The sequence below is a fragment of the Procambarus clarkii genome, chromosome 24 (assembly GCF_040958095.1).
Source record: "Procambarus clarkii isolate CNS0578487 chromosome 24, FALCON_Pclarkii_2.0, whole genome shotgun sequence".
Classification (NCBI taxonomy): Eukaryota; Metazoa; Arthropoda; class Malacostraca; order Decapoda; family Cambaridae; genus Procambarus; species Procambarus clarkii.
The window spans coordinates 16,408,530-16,428,529 of record NC_091173.1 but is presented as its reverse complement, the minus strand read 5'-3'; the positions used below and the strand labels follow the sequence as shown (position 1 = coordinate 16,428,529).

The 20,000-nt window shown below is 42.4% G+C and overlaps 1 protein-coding gene across 1 annotated transcript in view; it reads right to left on the bottom strand.

Annotated features, from left to right (window-relative positions):
* LOC123761810 (probable inactive protein kinase DDB_G0270444) overlaps window positions 1-4,069 on the bottom strand; it is a 38,618-nt gene extending 34,549 nt beyond the window's left edge. The window contains exon 1 of the mRNA XM_069330235.1: window positions 3,985-4,069. Coding sequence (XP_069186336.1) covers window positions 3,985-4,069 — 85 coding nt within the window. The remainder of the gene's footprint in view (window positions 1-3,984) is intronic.
* Between the last annotated feature and the right edge of the window lie 15,931 nt (window positions 4,070-20,000).

The following is a 20,000-nucleotide window of genomic DNA, read 5'->3' as shown; positions in this document are numbered from 1 at the left end:
GGTGGAGTGTTGGGGAGGGTGGTGGAGGAGTGTGGGGGGGGGGGTGGAGTGTTGGGGAGGGTGGTGGAGGAGTGTGGGGGGGGTGGAGTGTTGGGGAGGGTGGTGGAGGAGTGTGGGGGGGGGGTGGAGTGTTGGGAAGGGTGGTGGAGGAGTGTGGGGGGAGGGTGGAGTGTTGGGGAGGGTGGTGGAGGAGTGTGGGGAGGGTGGAGTGTTGGGGAGGGTGGTGGAGGAGTGTGGGGGGGGTGGAGTGTTGGGAAGGGTGGTGGAGGAGTGTGGGGGGGTGGAGTGTTGGGGAGGGTGGTGGAGGAGTGTGGGGAGGGTGGAGTGTTGGGGAGGGTGGTGGAGGAGTGTGGGGGGGGTGGAGTGTTGGGGAGGGTGGTGGAGGAGTGTGGGGAGGGTGGAGTGTTGGGGAGGGTGGTGGAGGAGTGTGGGGGGGGTGGAGTGTTGGGGAGGGTGGTGGAGGAGTGTGGGGAGGGTGGAGTGTTGGGGAGGGTGGTGGAGGAGTGTGGGGGGGTGGAGTGTTGGGGAGGGTGGTGGAGGAGTGTGGGGAGGGTGGAGTGTTGGGGAGGGTGGTGGAGGAGTGTGGGGGGGGTGGAGTGTTGGGGAGGGTGGTGGAGGAGTGTGGGGGGTGGAGTGTTGGGGAGGGTGGTGGAGGAGTGTGGGGAGGGTGGAGTGTTGGGGAGGGTGGTGGAGGAGAGTTAAGGATGGTGAATGACTGTCAGAGATATAAAAAAAGAACACTATATTTCATGAGAAAATAATTGTTACCATTATTACTTAATATAATTAATAATATTAATATTATTATAATTATAATTAACAATTATATATTATATAAATCACAATTAAAAAGTTGTTAATATATTTATCTACAAAAATATGCCCATAATACTGAAAATACATGACAGGTGATACAAGGAGACACATGGCGGAGAGGATGACACAGACACACTCTGAATGGTGCAGAAACACTGGAGACTGATGCCACACCGGGAGGAGAGAGAGAGAGAGAGAGAGAGAGAGAGAGAGAGAGAGAGAGAGAGAGAGAGAGAGAGAGAGAGAGAGAGAGAGAGAGAGAGAGAGAGAGGGAGAGAGAGAGGGGGAGAGAGAGAGTGAGAGAGAGAGAGAGAGAGAGAGAGAGAGAGAGAGAGAGAGAGAGAGAGAGAGAGAGAGAGAGAGAGAGAGAGAGAGAGAGAGAGAGAGAGAGAGAGAGAGACGGAGAGAGAGAGACGGAGAGAGAGAGACGGAGAGAGAGAGGGAGAGAGAGGGAGAGAGAGAGAGAGAGGGAGAGAGAGGGAGAGAGAGGGAGAGCGAGGGAGAGCGAGGGAGAGCGAGGGAGAGAGGGAGAGGGAGAGAGAGAGAGAGAGAGAGAGAGAGAGAGAGAGAGAGAGAGAGAGAGAGAGAGAGAGAGAGAGAGAGAGAGAGAGAGAGAGAGAGAGAGAGAGAGAGAGAGAGAGGGAGAGAGAGAGGGGGAGAGAGAGAGAGAGAGAGAGAGAGAGAGAGAGAGAGAGAGAGAGAGAGAGAGAGAGAGAGAGAGAGAGAGAGAGAGAGAGAGAGAGAGAGAGAGACGGAGAGAGAGAGACGGAGAGAGAGAGACGGAGAGAGAGAGACGGAGAGAGAGAGGGAGAGAGAGGGAGAGAGAGAGAGAGAGGGAGAGAGAGGGAGAGAGAGGGAGAGCGAGGGAGAGCGAGGGAGAGCGAGGGAGAGCGAGGGAGAGCGAGGGAGAGAGGGAGAGGGAGAGAGAGAGAGAGAGAGAGAGAGAGAGAGAGAGAGAGAGAGAGAGAGAGAGAGAGAGAGAGAGAGAGAGAGAGAGAGAGAGAGAGAGAGAGAGAGAGAGAGAGAGAGAGAGAGAGAGAGAGAGATCTTAATGCAGTCTCCATTAGTCTGGAGGAGGCGGCGACGACAGGGCCGTCTTCCGACCCCTTCACTCTGACTTAGACTTCCCGCATTCCTCCTGCAGGAAGGTATGCAGGTATACATACATACATAATAATGGCAATGCTTATTACCATTATTAGTAACATTTTTATTATTATTGAACTTAAGATTGCTGTTATTATTTCTGTTTCTCTCGCCTGCTTTCACTTGTTCTCAATTTGGACTTTTTGTTTTATATTTTATTGACTACGTATTTATATTCTAATTGCTATCTTATGTCTATGTTGTGGGTAATTATTAGCTCACTGTTTTATTTACTTGTTGGTTAGTCGTCTTCAGTGTGACCCTCTTCCTACCTCTCTTGCTGTGTTGCATCTTGAGGCAGATTATGTTCCTTGTGTTGCATATTGCGCATGGTGAGGTTCTTCTTTATCTTTACAATTAAATGGCCATCTTGGGGAAGTGATAAATCAGACCGTAATCTGAATCAGTTCCAGGATGACAGTCTCCGTGGTGTAGTGGTAAGACACTCGCCTGGCGTTCCGCGAGCGCTTTGTCATGGGTTCGTATCCTGGCCGGAGAGGATTTACTGGGCACAAATCCTTAACTGTAGCCTCTGTTTAACGCAACAGTAAAATGCGTACTTGGTTGTAACAACGATTCTTCGCGGCGGGGATCGTATTCCAGGGACCTGCCCAGCTACGCGTACTAGTGGCTGTACAAGAATGTCACAACTCTTGTATATATCTCAAAAAAAAAAAAGTCCCGGACATTGAGAGAATACCATGCACAGAAAACGGGATGAGAGGAGCTGCGATCCTGCAACTCGTGATCCAACGCATTAACAAAACAAAAAAAAACAAAAAAAAAATACGCCTTGAGGTTACCTTGAGATGCTTCCGGGGCTTAGCGTCCCCGCGGCCCGGTCGTCGACCAGGCCTCCTGGATGCTAGATTGAATTGACGCCGAATCAATTCAAATTAAAACATCATTATATTGCCGTTTTCTAAGTATCGGCCTCGATAGATTTGGCGGGTTGCTCGGGTGGCGCGTTTCTGGTTTGGCCAAACACTTAAACTTTTTACCATAGTGGCAAATGTAAAGAAGCTGGACTCTGACCGTAACTCACACACCAACACTTAACAAAAGTCACACACACGGTTACTTATAATGTATGCAACACTTAAATATATAACACATAAACGACACAAGGAAACTTATATATATATATATATATATATATATATATATATATATATATATATATATATATATATATATAATACACAATACAACAACAATATAGATTAAATAACAAAGTAGATAAACAACAATAAAGGTATACAACAAAACAAGTAAACATTAATGGAGATAAACAATAATACAGGTAAACAATAATACAGGTAAACAATAATACAGGTAAACAATAATACAGGTAAACAATAATACAGGTAAACAATAATACAGGTAAACAACATCACTTAGACTACAATGACTGTAAAGCAGAAGGTAAGGCCCCGACACTTCTATAAACAAGTCAAGCTCCAATATAATATTCATACATCTAATTTTAACAACTAAAACTAGTAAAAGAAAAAAAACAAAAAAAACAATTAACAATAAACGCAAAACAGCGAAACCGAAGTCGCGACCAGAAGCAAGTGATCGAACACATTCTTTAAGTGTGTGACAATGGTAGAAACGATCGGCCATTGTGCCCGGACGGCGCTTTTCACACCGCTAAACTACTCAATGGCCAATTAAGTCTAAGGTCTGGCTACAGCGTGACTGGACAGAAACGAGAGCCGGTGAACACTTTATCAATAACAACGCCAGGAATGTACGGTAAGAGAGAGAAAAGCCGTATTATGAAGCACCTCCCGACGGCCGAACTTTGTCCGATTCATTGGAGTTTGACTTCTAAGAGTGGTGGCAGTGGGGAAGGGGGGAAGGTACGTGTTCCAGAGTGTGTGTGTGTGTGTGTGTGTGTGTGTGTGTGTGTGTGTGTGTGTGTGTGTGTGTGTGTGTGTGTGTGTGTGTGTGTGTGTGTGTGTGTGTGGTGGTTATGGTGTGAAGTGGTAGTTGTGTACTATTCCATAAGTTTACCGTGACTGGCCCGAAACTCGCGGTCATTCAAATTCATCATGATAAACATGATGGCTTTTTCAATGGGTTCAGTTCCTGAACCCATTATGTGCCTCTGTAACCCTCTCCACCACCACCCACGGGATGGGTATGAGGTGCATAATAAAGAAAGACATTGACATTTTCAAAGAATTACCATATTTGGGAAATTTACTCTTTTTTCAAACTTATTATACAATGACAATTAAATAACGGGTTAGACCACGAGAGGCAAGGTGCTAGATGAGCTGGGTGACAGTCAGACAGGAAAGAGACAGTCAGTAAAGACAGTAGCAAGTACAGAGCTGCAGAATCCTGTCCCGGTATTGCTCACTAGTCCAGTAATTATGTATATACAGCAGCGAACAGCAACATCGAAGACTGGCGCATGCTGCAAGAACACCTTCGTAATCTCAAATGCATCTGGGAGTCATATCAAGTGGATGTTTTAAACGAAGACAGCAATGGATAAATGTTCAGGACTTGTCTAATGTTATAGAGCACTAGGATACTAAATACTACAAGTAAGTGTTAGATATATTAGTTCCCTGGAAGACGGATGTATACACCTAGAAGTATACTGTGTTTCTCGGTGTATACACAGTGAAGTTTGCCGTAGTCATGGACAACGTTCAGGAACAAAGGATACTTGATGGTTAGTCAGTAAGTTGGTGTCCGGCCCACACAGATTTATAGGCCTTAGGCCCTTCACTTCAACAAATAAAAAGTCTAATGATATCCTTCAACAATTATGGCACTTCCCATGTGGCACCTCGTGGCACCTACCTCGTGGCACCTTCCATGTAAGGTGCAATACAGTTTTATGGTACCGTATTATTTAATAATGTAAATTCTCATTACATCCCTCACCTGTCACATTACTTCCCTCACCTGTCACATTACTTCCCTCACCTGTCACATTACCTCCCCTCACCTGTCACATTACTTCCCTCACCTGTCACATTACTTCCCTCACCTGTCACATTACTTCCCCTCACCTGTCACATTACTTCCCTCACCTGTCACATTACCTCCCTCACCTGTCACATTACCTCCCTCACCTGTCACACTACTTCCCTCACCTGTCACATTACTTCCCCTCACCTGTCACATTACTTCCCTCACCTGTCACATTACCTCCCTCACCTGTCACATTACTTCCCTCACCTGTCACATTACCTCCCCTCACCTGTCACATTACTTCCCTCACCTGTCACATTACTTCCCTCACCTGTCACATTACTTCCCTCACCTGTCACAGTACTTCCCTCACCTGTCATATTACTTCCCTCACCTGTCACATTACTTCCCTCACCTGTCACATTACTTCCCTCACCTGTCATATTACTTCCCTCACCTGTCACATTACTTCCCTCACCTGTCACATTACCTCCCTCACCTGTCACATTACTTCCCTCACTTGTCACACTACTTCCCCTCACCTGTCACAGTACTTCCCTCACCTGTCACAGTACTTCCCCTCACCTGTCACATTACTTCCCTCACCTGTCACAGAACTTCCCTCACTTGTCACACTACTTCCCTCACCTGTCACAGTACTTCCCTCATCTGTCACATTACCTTCCTCACCTGTCACAGTACTTCCCTCACCTGTCACATTACTTCCCTCACCTGTCACATTACTTCCCTCACCTGTCACATCACCCCAGACACCACAGCCTGGCCCCCCAGACCCCCCCTCTCACTACCCCCCAATGTGCTCTCTCAGACACTCCGCCTCACCCCTGCCTGCTGCCCAAGATACCATCACCAACGCCCACACAAGATACACATCTATATCTGCACATCTTCCTTCTCCGTCTCCCTCCCTCCATCTCCCTCTTTCTCTCTCTCTCTTTCTGTGTGTCTGACTCTGTCTCTCTCTCTCTCTCATTCTGTCTCTATTTGTCTATCTGTCTGTCTGTCTCTCGCTCTCTTTCACTGTCTCTTATCCGTCTGTTTGTCTCTATGTCTATTGCCTGATTTAGCGCTGTCTGTGTGTGTCTCTCTTTCAGCGTATGCACTGTTTAGGTCTGTTTGTGTGCATATAAATAGTTTTTGCTTCAGTTTGAGCTAGTTATATGCACACAAACACAAGGGTCGAGCTTCAGCCTCCGGGCTCGCATCTTAGCCTTCTATCAGCTGTCGGAGATGAGTCTCATCATACTTACTTTCCAGTCCGTGTATGGAGCCAGGCCTCGCTACCTCTCCCCCGGCCTCTCCCCCCACACCCTGGCTAGTATTTACCCTGGAGATCTCTCTAATGCTACGTCTACTTAGGTATTCAACTTCCATCTTTGCCTCTTTCTTCTGCCCCTCTTATGTCAAACATTCTCCTTGTCAATCCTCTTGTTACTGTGGAAAATCTTGTACATTGTGTTGTCAAATTATGTGTAACGAGATCAATTCCTGTATGTTTTCTACAGGATACTACCTGTGGGAAGTATCTTCTATGCCCTGATCATGTTTCCATGAATAAGTGGCCCATAACAGTAAGGGGGGTGTTTAGTTCTTTCAGGTTTTGTTCATAGGTTCGGGGACATTCTTGTGGCAAACTTGTGAACTTATTTGGAAATATTGTGGGTGAGCAGGTTTGGGCTCCACAGAGGTCATCGCGTGTTGTGTAAGTGTTGTGTTGTGTAAGTGTTGTGTAAGTGTTGTGTTGTGTAAGTGTTGTGTTAGTAAGTGTTGTGTTGTGTAAGTGCTCTCGTCTACACACAACTTCCCAAATTATGTTTCTGTCCATGTATTCGCAGGTGGTTCTTATATATGCAGCCACTGAGCGTGCCTTTAAAGTCAAGACTAGTAAACAGTTCTTGTTCTTACTGGGTGAAGTCATGCTAAGACCCCACGGGTCAACCTCTCATTCTGCACCTGTTGTGTTCTGTGTGGCAACGGTTCCGTAACTATGTTGCAAACCTGGAGAGTCTTAGCGAGGCAACACACCAGAAGAGTCTTAGCGTCCACACCTGTCTACACCTGAAGCTGTTTACCTTCCAGAGGCACGTTGTTTCTGGACTCTTTAACCCAGCCTCTTCCAGCTTTCTTACCTTGCACTTAGTGGAAATGAATACTACCAGCCACTTGGCAAACCATTCCTGCACTCCGTAGAGGTTATAAGGACAGCAAAAGACGCAGGATAGTGATTACAATGAGGCTTGGTGACAGCAGGAGTGACGGTGATTGGTGGGTGCAGCAGGGCTAGATGACTATAGGGACTACAATAGGGCTAGGTGATTGGAGACCCTGCCGGAGGTAGATGATTGGTCACTGTGGCTGGACTAGATGATTGGTGATAACCTCGGAGCTAGCTTGACTGATTACTGCGGCAAGGCAAATCATTGGCGATAGAGAGGATTGGATAATCAATGATTAAGGCCGAACTAGACAATATTTGATCGTCCGATGGATAAAATAACTTTTTGTCTCAGAAGAAGCAAGACGATTGGCGCTGGAAACGGTCCTAGATGAATAGTGATTGGAGTGTTGCCACGATGATTGGTGATTGAGGCGAAGGAGGGGGAGGAGGGGTAGATGACTGATCATTGAAGCGAAGTTGGGTGATTGTAAGGTTGGGGGCCGTCTGGTGTTGATGAGGCGCCCAGGTCAAAGGTGAACACATCAGGGGAAGGGAATGAGCCCAGGAGTGTGAAGACTGCCTCGGGTAATTACAGATGGGAGTGATACAGTGGTGGTAGTGGTAGTGGTGGTAGTGGTGGTGGTGGGGGCAGACACCATGCAGGCCCACCACACCCCATGGTGGTGGTGGGGGCCCACACTAGGGCCCCCACCACACCCACCTCCTCCCCGCCTTTCAACGCTAACTTGTTTCTCTCGACCAAGTTTCTTATCTGACATCTAATAGGAGGAAAACTCGTGAACATTTCATGGGAACCTGGTTGTTTTAATTATTTATTTCTTAAAGAGTTGTGTGAGATAGAAAAATTGTTCTTTAGGTGTAGATGGATGTACGTGATGGTTAGAATGGGCCAGATGGCTACACAAAAATAATATTGTTCTTTAGTTAAAGCTTCGAAGCTTTGACACAGAGTTCAACTATCTCCAGGCCTCATCAAGCATTTGGGCATTTACGAAACCTGTGTATCTTTTCTTTATGATGATGGCATTATTAAATTTTATTAAACAGTTGAACAGGTTTCGTAAGTGGTTACTTAAATGCCTGTGTCTAAAGTCCCAGCTGCACATCCACGTATAGTGAACATCTTTCCCTCCCATACCTTCACCCCCGTACAGCAGACAACTCCCTCTGTCTTTTCTTGACCCACGTAGAGCAGACAATGCGCAACCCCCCCAACTTTCACCCACACAAAGCAGACACTTCACTGTGCCCAGTCCTCCACACAGTCTTCTGCCAAAGGCTGAGGTAAACAAGGCTGCAGCAGATGGTCACACAGCCCGTTCTCTCTTGACCTGCCACAACGTACAAAATACAAAGTGCTAACCAAGCCTCACCAACCCAAACAACCCACCTAACCTACGCATAGAAAATGTGGATATTTGTGAATCGCTGCTTTTCATAGTATTCTCATTGTAATTTGTACGTTAGGGACAATACGGATATAATGAGACGGTTGTGAATGATGGTTTTCTCCATCCCATCCCCCAGTCATGGTCTCCCAAGCCCTGTGTGTGTATACAAATTCAATATTTTCTATTATAAATTCATTTTATTATATAGTACAAATTTGTATACAGGTAGACCCATGTTAGGTTAGGTGTGTAGGTTCCGTCGGTAATTATTTTTTTTTATAGTATGTGAGGGCTTTGTCAGCGGAGCACTAGTCGAGAGATTGATTGATGAAGATTAAGCCACCCAAAGGGTGGCATGGGCATGAATAGCCCGTAAGTGGTGGCCCTTTTGAGCCATTACCAGTATCAAGAGCTGATACTGGAGATCTGTGGAGGTGCGACTGCACCCTGCCTGACGGGAGATGTCTCCCGTGGTCGAGAGATGATTATATGTCGTGTAAACTGTTCTTCAATCATAAACCACCACGTCATAAACAAAGGCCAACAAATATTAATTAATATTGTTAAATATTAGCATATTGTGCATATTTATGTATTGGTTAAGAACTTGTTCCGGAAGTGTTCGGACGTCATCAGTTGTGAGTCGTGTATAAACTGTTTTTCATTCATAAACTGGTTAAAATTGGCGAGCGCGTGGAGTGGACTTAAATTTGGCCTTTGTCTATGAGGCAACCCGTCCTCGACTCAAGTCCATTACATCCAGCGGTCAACCCCACAGACGCATTCATAAATTTTAACTTGCTGTTCATTCAAAACGGGAATTTTCTCAAATATAAGTTAATATTATTATATAGTGTCATATTGTTCATATTTAGGCACTGGTTAGGTTAGGTGTTTAGGTTCTGTTGGCGATTATTTGTATTTGTAGTACGTGGGTGAAGCATTTACATCGTTGTGGTTCGAACAAAATTCGTCAGTGAAGCACTTGTTCTGGAAGAGTTCGAACGTCATCAGTTATAAGTCGTGTGTAAACCGTTTTTCATTCATAACCAAGGGGGTTGGCGGGTGGATGGAATGGACTTTGTTTATAGGACGGGCTGCACAACTGATGACGTTCGAACACTTCCGGAACAAGTGCTTAACCAATGCATATATATGCACAATATGCTAATATATAACAATATTAATTAATATTTGAGAAAATTAATTTTTTGAATGAACATCATGTTAAAATTAATTACGTCTTTGGGGTCGACCGCTGGATGGAATGAACTTGGCCTGAGGACGGGTTGCATCAATAGCAGTTTGGAGGTTGGATTAACAGAGAACCAAAGGTGTCTACGAACTTGATTTTTTTTTTAATATTCTGTCAAGTCCATTTCGTTATAAAAGATTCCCTTTCAGATTCTTATGAATGAAGTTATTTGAACATGTTGTTATTTTTTTTACCGTGAGAACATTCTGACCAGTTATAATACCAGGAATGTAAACAGTGATTTTGTCCAGTTATTTGGTCAGTTGGTGGAATTAAATTATATATATTTGATCAATGTACATGTCACTGCCTGCCTCTCTCTCTCTCCACACACACACACATTATATATATATATATATATATATGTATATGTATATATATGTCGTACCTAGTAGCCAGAACTCACTTTTCAGCCTACAATGCAAGGCCCGATTTGCCTAATAAGCCAAGTTTTCATGAATTAATATATTTTCTCTAATTTTTTTCTTATCAAATGATAAAGCAACCCATTTCATTATGTATGAGGTCAATTTTTTTTTATTGGAGTTAAAATTAACGTAGATATATGACAGAACCTAACCAACCCTACCTAACCTAACCTAACCTATCTCTATAGGTTAGGTTAGGTTAGGTAGCCGAAAAAGTTAGGTTAGGTTAGGTTAGGTAGGTTAGGTAGTCGAAAAGCAATTAATTCATGAAAACTTGGCTTATTAGGCAAATCGGGCCTTGCATAGTAGGCTCAGAAGTGAGTTCTGGCTACTAGGTACGACATATATATATATATATATATATATATATATATATATATATATATATATATATATATATATATATATATGTCGTACCTAGTAGCCAGAACGCACTTCTCAGCCTACTATGCAAGGCCCGATTTGCCTAATAAGCCAAGTTTTCCTGAATTATTATATTTTCTCTAATTTTTTTCTTATGAAATGATAAAGCTACCCATTTCATTATGTATGAGGTCAAATTTTTTTTATTGGAGTTAAAATTAACGTAGATATATGACCGAACCTAACCAACACTACCTAACCTAACCTAACCTATCTTTATAGGTTAGGTTCGGTTAGGTAGCCGAAAAAGTGAGGTTAGGTTAGGTTAGCTAGGTTAGGTAGTCGAAAAAACATTAATTCATGAAAACTTGGCTTATTAGGCAAATCGAGCCTTGCATAGTAGGCTGAGAAGTGCGTTCTGGCTACTAAGTACGACATATATATATATATTCTGGTACGAAATATTCATTCATGTTCTCATTTGCATCTGCATTATATATTAATTACCGTCCATTATAACTTTCACTATCTCCACCGCTGCAATTGAGATAATTACGTCACGCCAATATATCCAATTAAAATCTTTGTTTTGTCCTGACTGATGAGTATTTATTGAGAATATTTGCAATCGCAGCCTCGCAATCTCATTGGCTCCACGTTCCTATCTCTGCAAAACTTGCTCGCCATTTTTTGCAACCGCGGATTTTTTAGCAATATCTGGGCGTTGAGTGCTGGGAGTGCTCGCAAATGATGCCGACATGCAAATTCTGGAATTTCCAAGAAAAATAAATAACCAGTTGTAATGGCTGGCTGTTTAAAGCGGTCACTTCCTCTAGCGACCACCTTGCACTAGTAATAACCTGGCTATAACGAACACTGAAATTTGAGGGTTTGAGAAGATTAATAAGATATATATATATATATATATATATATATATATATATATATATATATATATATATATGGAGTAATCAAACATTATTTTCGGCTTTCCTTAGCATTAATAAATTTGTGTTAAGTAATACATTTTTATAATTATCTTTCTCAATTATTTTAATAAAAATTGTTAAGAAAAAATAACATTCAATCTTCTTTTTCACTGTTCATGTTCTTGTTTGTTGTTCTTTTATCTTGTTATTCCCTCCTGCTGTTTGTATTATCTATAATAATAATAATAATAATAATAATAATAATAATAATAATAATAATTTCATTCACATGGGCTGTAGTAGACTCGAACACGGACCCTAAGCTAGTGAGGTAGAGGCAGAGTCCGCTGTTCAAGTCTTCTAGATAATAATAATAATAATAATAATAATAATAATAATAAAAATAATAATAATAAATATTATTATTATTATTATTAATAACTTCAATATGATAATTATCAGTAAGTTAACATTAATTTTCTACAATATGTACCTTTTATTTCCATTTTTGTTTAGAGACAAAACTATACCCCTACCTTAATCCATGACCACACGTGCAGGCCAGCCGTGCCCACCTGTGTGTGTGTGTGTGTGTGTGTGTGTGTGTGTACTCACCTATTTGTACTCACCTAGTTGTGCTTGCGGGGGGTTGAGCTCTGGCTCTTTGGTCCCGCCTCTCAACCGTCAATCAACAGGTGTACAGGTTCCTGAGCCTATTGGGCTTTATCATATCTACACTTGAAACTGTGTATGGAGTCAGCCTCCACCATATCACTGCCTAATGCATTCCATTTGTCAACCACTCTAACACTAAACAAATTCTTTCTAATATCTCTGTGGCTCATTTGGGCACTCAGTTTCCACCTGTGTCCCCTAATGCGTGTGCCCCTTGTGTTAAATAGCCTGTCTTTATCTACCCTGTCAATTCATCTGAGAATCTTGTACGTGGTGATCATGGCCCCCCCCCCTAACTCTTCTGTCTTCCAGCAACGTGAGGTTTAATTCCCGTAGTCTCTCCTCGTAGCTCATACCTCTCAGCTCGGTTATTAGTCTGGTGGCAAACCTTTGAACCTTTTCCAGTTTAGTCTTATGCTTGACTAGATATGGACTCCATGCTGGGGCTGCATACTCCAGGAATGGCCTGACATATGTGGCATACAAATTTCTGAATGATTCCTTACACAAGTGTCTAAATGCCGTTCTTATGTTAGCCAACCTGGCATATGCTGCTGATGTTATCCTCTTGATATGGGCTTCAGGGGACAGGTCTGGCGTGATATCAACCCACAAGTCTTTCTCTCTCTCTGACTCTTGAGGAATTTCATCCCCCAAATGATACCTTGTAACTGACCTCCTGCTCCCTACACCTATCTTCATTACATTACATTTGCTTGGATTAAACTCTAACAACGATTTGTTCGACCATTCCTTCAGTTTGTCTAGGTCTTCTTGAAGTCTCAAACAGTCCTCCTCTGTCTTAATCCTTCTCATAATTTTGGCATCGTCAGCAAACATTGAGAGGAATGCGTCTATACCCTTCGGGAGATCGTTTACGTATATCAGAAACAGGATAGGACCGAGTACAGAGCCCTGTGGGATTCCACTGGTGACTTCACGCCAATCTGAGGTCTCACCCCTCACTGTAACTCTTTGCTTCCTATTGCTTAGGTATTCCCTTATCCACTGGAGCACTTTACCAGTTACTCCTGCCTGTCTCTCTAGCTTATGTACCAGCCTCTTATGGGGGACTGTGTCAAAGGCTTTCCGACAGTCCAAAAAAATGCAGTCCGCCCAGCCTTCTCTTTCTTGCTTAATCTTTGTCACCTGGTCGTAGAATCCTATTAAGCCAGTAAGGCAAGATTTACCTTCCCTGAAACCATGTTGGCGATTTGTCATCAAGTCCCTTCTCTCTAGATGTGTTACTAGATTTTTTTTCTCACGATCTTCTCCATCACCTTGCATGGTATACAAGTCAAGGACACTGGCCTGTAGTTCAGTGCCTCTTGTCTGTCGCCCTTTTTGTATATTGGGACCACATTAGCCGTCTTCCATATTCCTGGTAGGTCTCCCGTCTCCAGTGACTTACTATACACTATGAAGAGTGGCAAGCAGAGTGCCTCTGCACACTCTTTCAATACCCATGGTGAGATCCCGTCTGGACCAACAGCCTTTCTCACATCCAGATCCAACACGTGTCTCTTGACCTTATATCTCGTAATTTCGAACCCTTCCATGGCCGCCTGGTTTACTGTCCCCTCTCCTAACGCAGTAACCTCATCTTGTTCTATTGTGAAGACCTCCTTGAACCTCTTGTTGAGTTCTTCACACACCTCTTTCTCATTCTCTGTATACCTGTCCTCGCCTGTTCTATGTTTCATTATCTGTTCTTTCACTGTTGTTTTCCTCCTGATGTGACTGTGGAGTAGTTTTGGGTCGGTCTTGGCTTTGCTTGCTATATCATTTTCATAGTTTTTCTCTGCTTCCCTTCTCACACTAATAAACTCATTCCTGATTCTCTGGTATCTCTCTCTCTGCTTTCTGGTGTTCTGTTATTCCGGAAGTTCCTCCACGCCCTTTTGTTCAGTCCCTTTGCTTCCATACATGCCCTATTATACTATGGAGTCTTCTTTTGCTTCTCGGATTTTTCCTTTTGGGCCGGGACGAACCTGTTTACTGCCTCCTTTACTCCTCCTTACTGCCTCTACCTTACTGTGTGTACGTGTCTTATGACCACACGTGCAGGCCAGCCGTGCCCACCTGTGTGTACCTGTCTTATGACCACACGTGCAGGCCAGCCGTGCCCACACACACACACACACACACACACACACACACACACACACACACACACACACACACACACACACACCTAATAGGTGAGTACGCACACACACACCACATACAATCTACCTCAATCTAAATAACAATCTACAATCTAAATACACACCACAGGAATCTACCAAATTGACAAGGAGGAATTCCTGAAACCAGCAACATCACGAACAAGAGGACGTGGTTTTAAGGAAACAAAGGTGCCTAGAAAACATTAGACAGTTTTCTTTCACAGAGTGGTAGACGGTTGGAACAAGCTAATTGAGAAGGTGGTGGTGGGTAAAACCGTCAGTACTTTAAAAATGTTATTCAACAAAGAATACTGGGAAGACGGGACACCATGAGCGTAGCTCTCCTCCTGTAACTACACTTAGGTAATTACACTTAGGTAATCACACATAGTAACGAGTGGAGTACATCAAGGATTGGTGCTGGGACCAGTTCTATTTCCAATTTACGTAAACAACAGAGTCCTATATGACGATATTTCCAGATGACGCGAAACTAATGAGACGAGTTGTGACAGATGAGGATTACAAGATCCTTCAAGAGGACTTTAGCAAGATCCAGCGATGGTCGGAGAAATGGCTACTAGAGTTCAAGACAAGCAAGTGTAAAGTTATGGAAATGGGACTAGGTGACAGATCAAAGGGACAGTACACAAGGAAGAGAAGCTTCCTACCTGTGGCGACTCGAGAAAGAGACCTGGAAGTGTATGTAACACCAAATCTAACTCCGGAGGCACATATACATAGGATAACGACAGCGTCATACTCTATGCTAGCAAAAGTTAGAACATGATTCAGAAACCTAATTAAGGAGGCATTTTGAGCGCTTTACACTGCCTATATGAGACCAGTCTTAGAATTTGCCGACCCATCATGGAAGGCCCAACCTGCAGAAACACATAAGGAAACTGGAACACATAAGGAAACACAATCTAAGTTTGCAACAAGACTCGTCCCAGAAGTGTGAGTGATGCGGCATGAAGAGCGACTGAAGGAACTGATCCTGACGAAGCTATAAAAAAGGAGGGAGTGGGGAGATATGATAGAGACGTATAAAATACTCACGGGAATTGAGAGAGTGGAAATAGATTAAATGTTCACAATAAATGCCAACAGAACAAGAGGGCATGGGTGGAAGCTGGAAAAATTAGATGAGTCATAGAGATGTTAGAAAGTTTTCATTTAACGTAATAGTGGAGATAGTACAAATAAATGAGAACACACACACACACACACACACACACACACACACACACACACACACACACACACACACACACACACACACACACACACACACACACACACATATACAATAGGTTTGTTGAATTACAGGCTATATTCCTTAAAAAGCGTTTAACATAGGCCTACCCAGATCTGTTGCAATGTTGGGTGAGGCTAGCCCCAAGCATCTGGCCTCCAACCTTGGACAGACAAATAAACAGATAAACAGATATATATATATATATATATATATATATATATATATATATATATATATATATATATATATATATATATATATATATATATATATATATATATATATATATATATATATATGCACAGACTACCCTATTCCAGTAGCTGAAGTGTATAACTTTTTAGACACTCAACCCACCAGGAGACTCGAACACTGGCCAACAAGGTGGCAGTTGCATGCTGTATCCACTACACTATACTTCAAAGCCATTAAGAGAGGTAGGAATTCTGGGGTATTTAACCAACCAGAACCCCAATCCTCTCCCAGGCAATGAGATAGTGTGGGACCTCGGATGCTCTTTCATCGGTTCCTGTTATATGGGAAAACTCAGTGCCAAATGCTTAATGCACAGACTACCCTGTGCACAGACTTCAGCTACTGGAATAGGGTAGTCTGTGCATTAAGCATTTGGCACTGAGTTTTCCCATATAACAGGAACCGATGAAAGAGCATCCGAGGTCCCACACTATCTCATTGCCTGGGAGAGGATTGGGGTTCTGGTTGGTTAAATACCCCAGAATTCCTACCTCTCTTAATGGCTTTGAAGTATAGTGTAGTGGATACAGCATGCAACTGCCACCTTGTTGGCCAGTGTTCGAGTCTCCTGGTGGGTTGAGTGTCTAAAAAGTTATATATATATATATATATATATATATATATATATATATATATATATATATATATATATATATATATATATATATATATATATATATATATATATGTCGGAAAATCCGACACCATTTAATAATATACAGACAGATAATAAGTGCTGCTGTATTACCAACAAGTTACCCATAGAAAACGTAACTTGTAGTGGAATTACCGTCTAAAGAAAACGGGATATCATCACCACATACTATTATAATTCACCAGCTATTCTGCTGGGAATTATTCTTAAATACATTAGTCTTTGGACTTTACCATCATAAAAACATCTTATATAAATTAACTTAATTATCAATATTAAAGTAGAGTAAATGTGACCCTTCTATCACTTTCTGAAATCTGGACAAAGTAGGCCAGGCGTCAGAAGGAGGAAGGGGCAGCCATTGTTGTTATACTAGACCAGAGGCTCACACGGGAGCAAATTCGGCTCCTGTTAAATTTACTTGGACGTAGTGTTATGGAAACTAAAAGTGTACCATTATCAACACGCTGTCTACAAATTCAAGTTAAGTGTCTATCCGAAACCCATTATCTATCATTGGTGGCCATTAATGTCATTGGGTAGGGTTATCCGGTTAGATCACATGGAAGCCTCAAACTAAAGGTAATTAAGCCAGGTCCTCATGTTCCATGTACTGTTTTCTCTGATATACTTGTCATATATAGGATTCTGGCTTCACAGCTAGCGCACTTTTGACAGGTCAAGACGAGGATGCAAGATTATGTGCACCAGTTACTGGGTGATAGAAGCTACCTCAAAGAGGATAATTTGGTGTCTACACTCTAGTTATACCTGGTGGACTAACCTGCTGTACTATAAGAGAAGGAACCTCATCAATGTATGTAGCTATTACTGTAATTTGATTGGCTGCATATGTGTAATATAAACCCCCCCTAATGTGTAGAGGATCGATTTGTGAGATTAAGAGATTATTGCAGAAATACAGTCCACTTATCATTATACAAATTGCTATCGAAGTATATAAATTAACGTAAATATAAATTCATATAAATTAAACAAATATAAATCTCACAGGTCGGTTCCCACATTATTTGGTCATCTTCGAACCGGATGACGGATTATTTGATCCTTTGAACCCACATTTGGTCATCTTAGTACCGGATGAACCAGTTAACCAGTGGATTCATTAAATACTAGTGCAGTGTTATTTAAACAAAGCCAGCCAGTCATAGACAGCGGCGTTGCCTCGTGGGAGCTCAGGAGTCTCCCTCAGCCCAGTTCAGCTTCGTCAGCGGTTTCATGCACACCCACAGATATTTGGTGGCGTGTTATTTCGTGAAATGACAGCGCTAATATAGAAGCCAGCCAATTAGTGACTGTCGCAAGATTGTTCACGGATTTCGTGGTGTTACATTTCGCGAGAGATTATCTACGAATTTTGTGGACTTTATTTCGCGAGGTCACTAATAATATTTAATACTTCTAGATAATATTAGAAGTTTCATAGAGGCTAATTAAGAGGCTATTATCAATAATTGTGTATATTATTTCTCCAAAATAGAGAATTATTTAATATATATTGCACTAGTGATCACAGTATAATATTTACTAATTGCCAACCCACAACAGGGTAGGATATTAACACTGACTAGTTGAACTATTATCGTTCATCCTTGTCCCATTATTACCATAGTCAGTTGTACTATATTGAACAACCTAACACCATTAATGAATGGTCCAGACCCTATTTTGGGTGTAATTTTTATCAACTCGAATTGAGTTGTATATATAATAATTTACTTATGATCATTACACCTTTGAGTGATTAATTAGTGTCTCTACCATCCTAGGGTGATATAGAAGAGCTAACCTAAAGGTACTTCCAGTGACACTGGTTTATCACTCAAATCATTAGTGTGTATGATTGTATATATATAATGTGTATTAATTTTAAGTGCTAACCTCTAGTAGAGGTAGGATTATTGCCTAGTGAGTTCAGAATTTACCCTAGGCTACCATTAGAGCTTGTTCAGTATTATGAGCAGCCCAAGTACAAGCCCCACAAGGCTTCACCAACGAGCCAGTATGGATAATGCAGGGAGAATGAAAAGAACCCTTGCAGGTCTTAAAGGCCACTTAACAAGACAGATCAAGAAATGTGAAGATTTGTCACAACAATCTCAAGTTGATTATGCTGACCTGGAAAGCTATTATCAAGCAGCTGCAGGTAAATTTGAGCAAATCAAATGCCAAATAGCAACATATGTGGCTGAACTTGCCAACACCAATTTATCAGAAACAGAAATAGACGACATTATGGTTGATCTTGCGAATTATGAAGATCACACTCAGGCCACGTTACAGCCTTATGTCAAATTAATTGCCCAGAACAAGGCAACAACAGCAACAACAACAACAGTTGCATCTAATACGAGTCAAGCAGAAGCTCGACTCCCTCCAATTAATTTACCCACTTTCTCAGGAAAAGATGAGGAAGATTGGGACGAATTTTGGAACAAATTCGTTGACCTTGTAGACTCAAAACAATCTTTACCAAAGAGTAGTAAATTCTCTTATTTGCAAGGCCAATTATCAGGTGAGGCTAAAACAGTAGTATCCCATCTGAGATTAACTAATGACGGCTATGATCTGGCAGTAAAACTCCTCAAGGATAATTATGCTGATCCAGAAGTAAGAACATCACATTTAGTTCATGAGCTGTTGCATTTACCCCCACCGGAGGCTTCAGCTGATTCACTCCAAGTCTTCAAGCTGGAGGTAGAATCATTGATCAATGCCCTCAGCCTGACAGCAGATACAAACGGGGCTGAGTGGGTCTTGAAAATAATTGTCCAGGAGAAAATACCTAGGGACATATTGAGACAAATGAGTGCTCATTACAATAAAAGCATCTTATCCATGAGTGAAATATCTGAAGGTTTAAAGTCAGTAGTTCATCAATTACGAACACATGACAAATTAAAACCACCAAGTAAACCCTCAGAAACCAATAATAGTAAACCACAGAGTACCAAAGGTACTCCAAATCAATCTAGACAATATAATTCAACACCAAAGTGGAACAGTGGCAGTGTGGGCGTATATGCAGTGGGACCCTCCAAGCCTATAGTTACTGTGTCACCCAAGAACATGACACCAAAGGGTACAGGAAGCTATGGAACATGTTTGTTCTGCAATGAGAAACATTCAATGTACCACTGCTCTAATTTTCCTGATAGTGACGCCCGTGTTGAGCGACTCAAAGATTTGCAACATTGCACGAGGTGCCTCAGGAAACATAACATCAAGGACTGTGATACCCAATTACACACCTGTAATAGGTGTAACAAAGGTCAGCACCATGCAGCATTGTGCAGAGACACCAAAACAACGTCTCCAAACCCCAAGGTGGAAGATAGCATTCCCACCACAGTACAGTACTGCAAGGTGCAACAAACAAAGAGTGTCCAATCGGCAAAGTCTAAAGGTAATACGACTTTGCCTACTGCCCAAATTACCATCCTGAATAAGAGGGCCAAGGTCCATACCCGTGGGTTGTTTGACCAAGGATCCCAGAG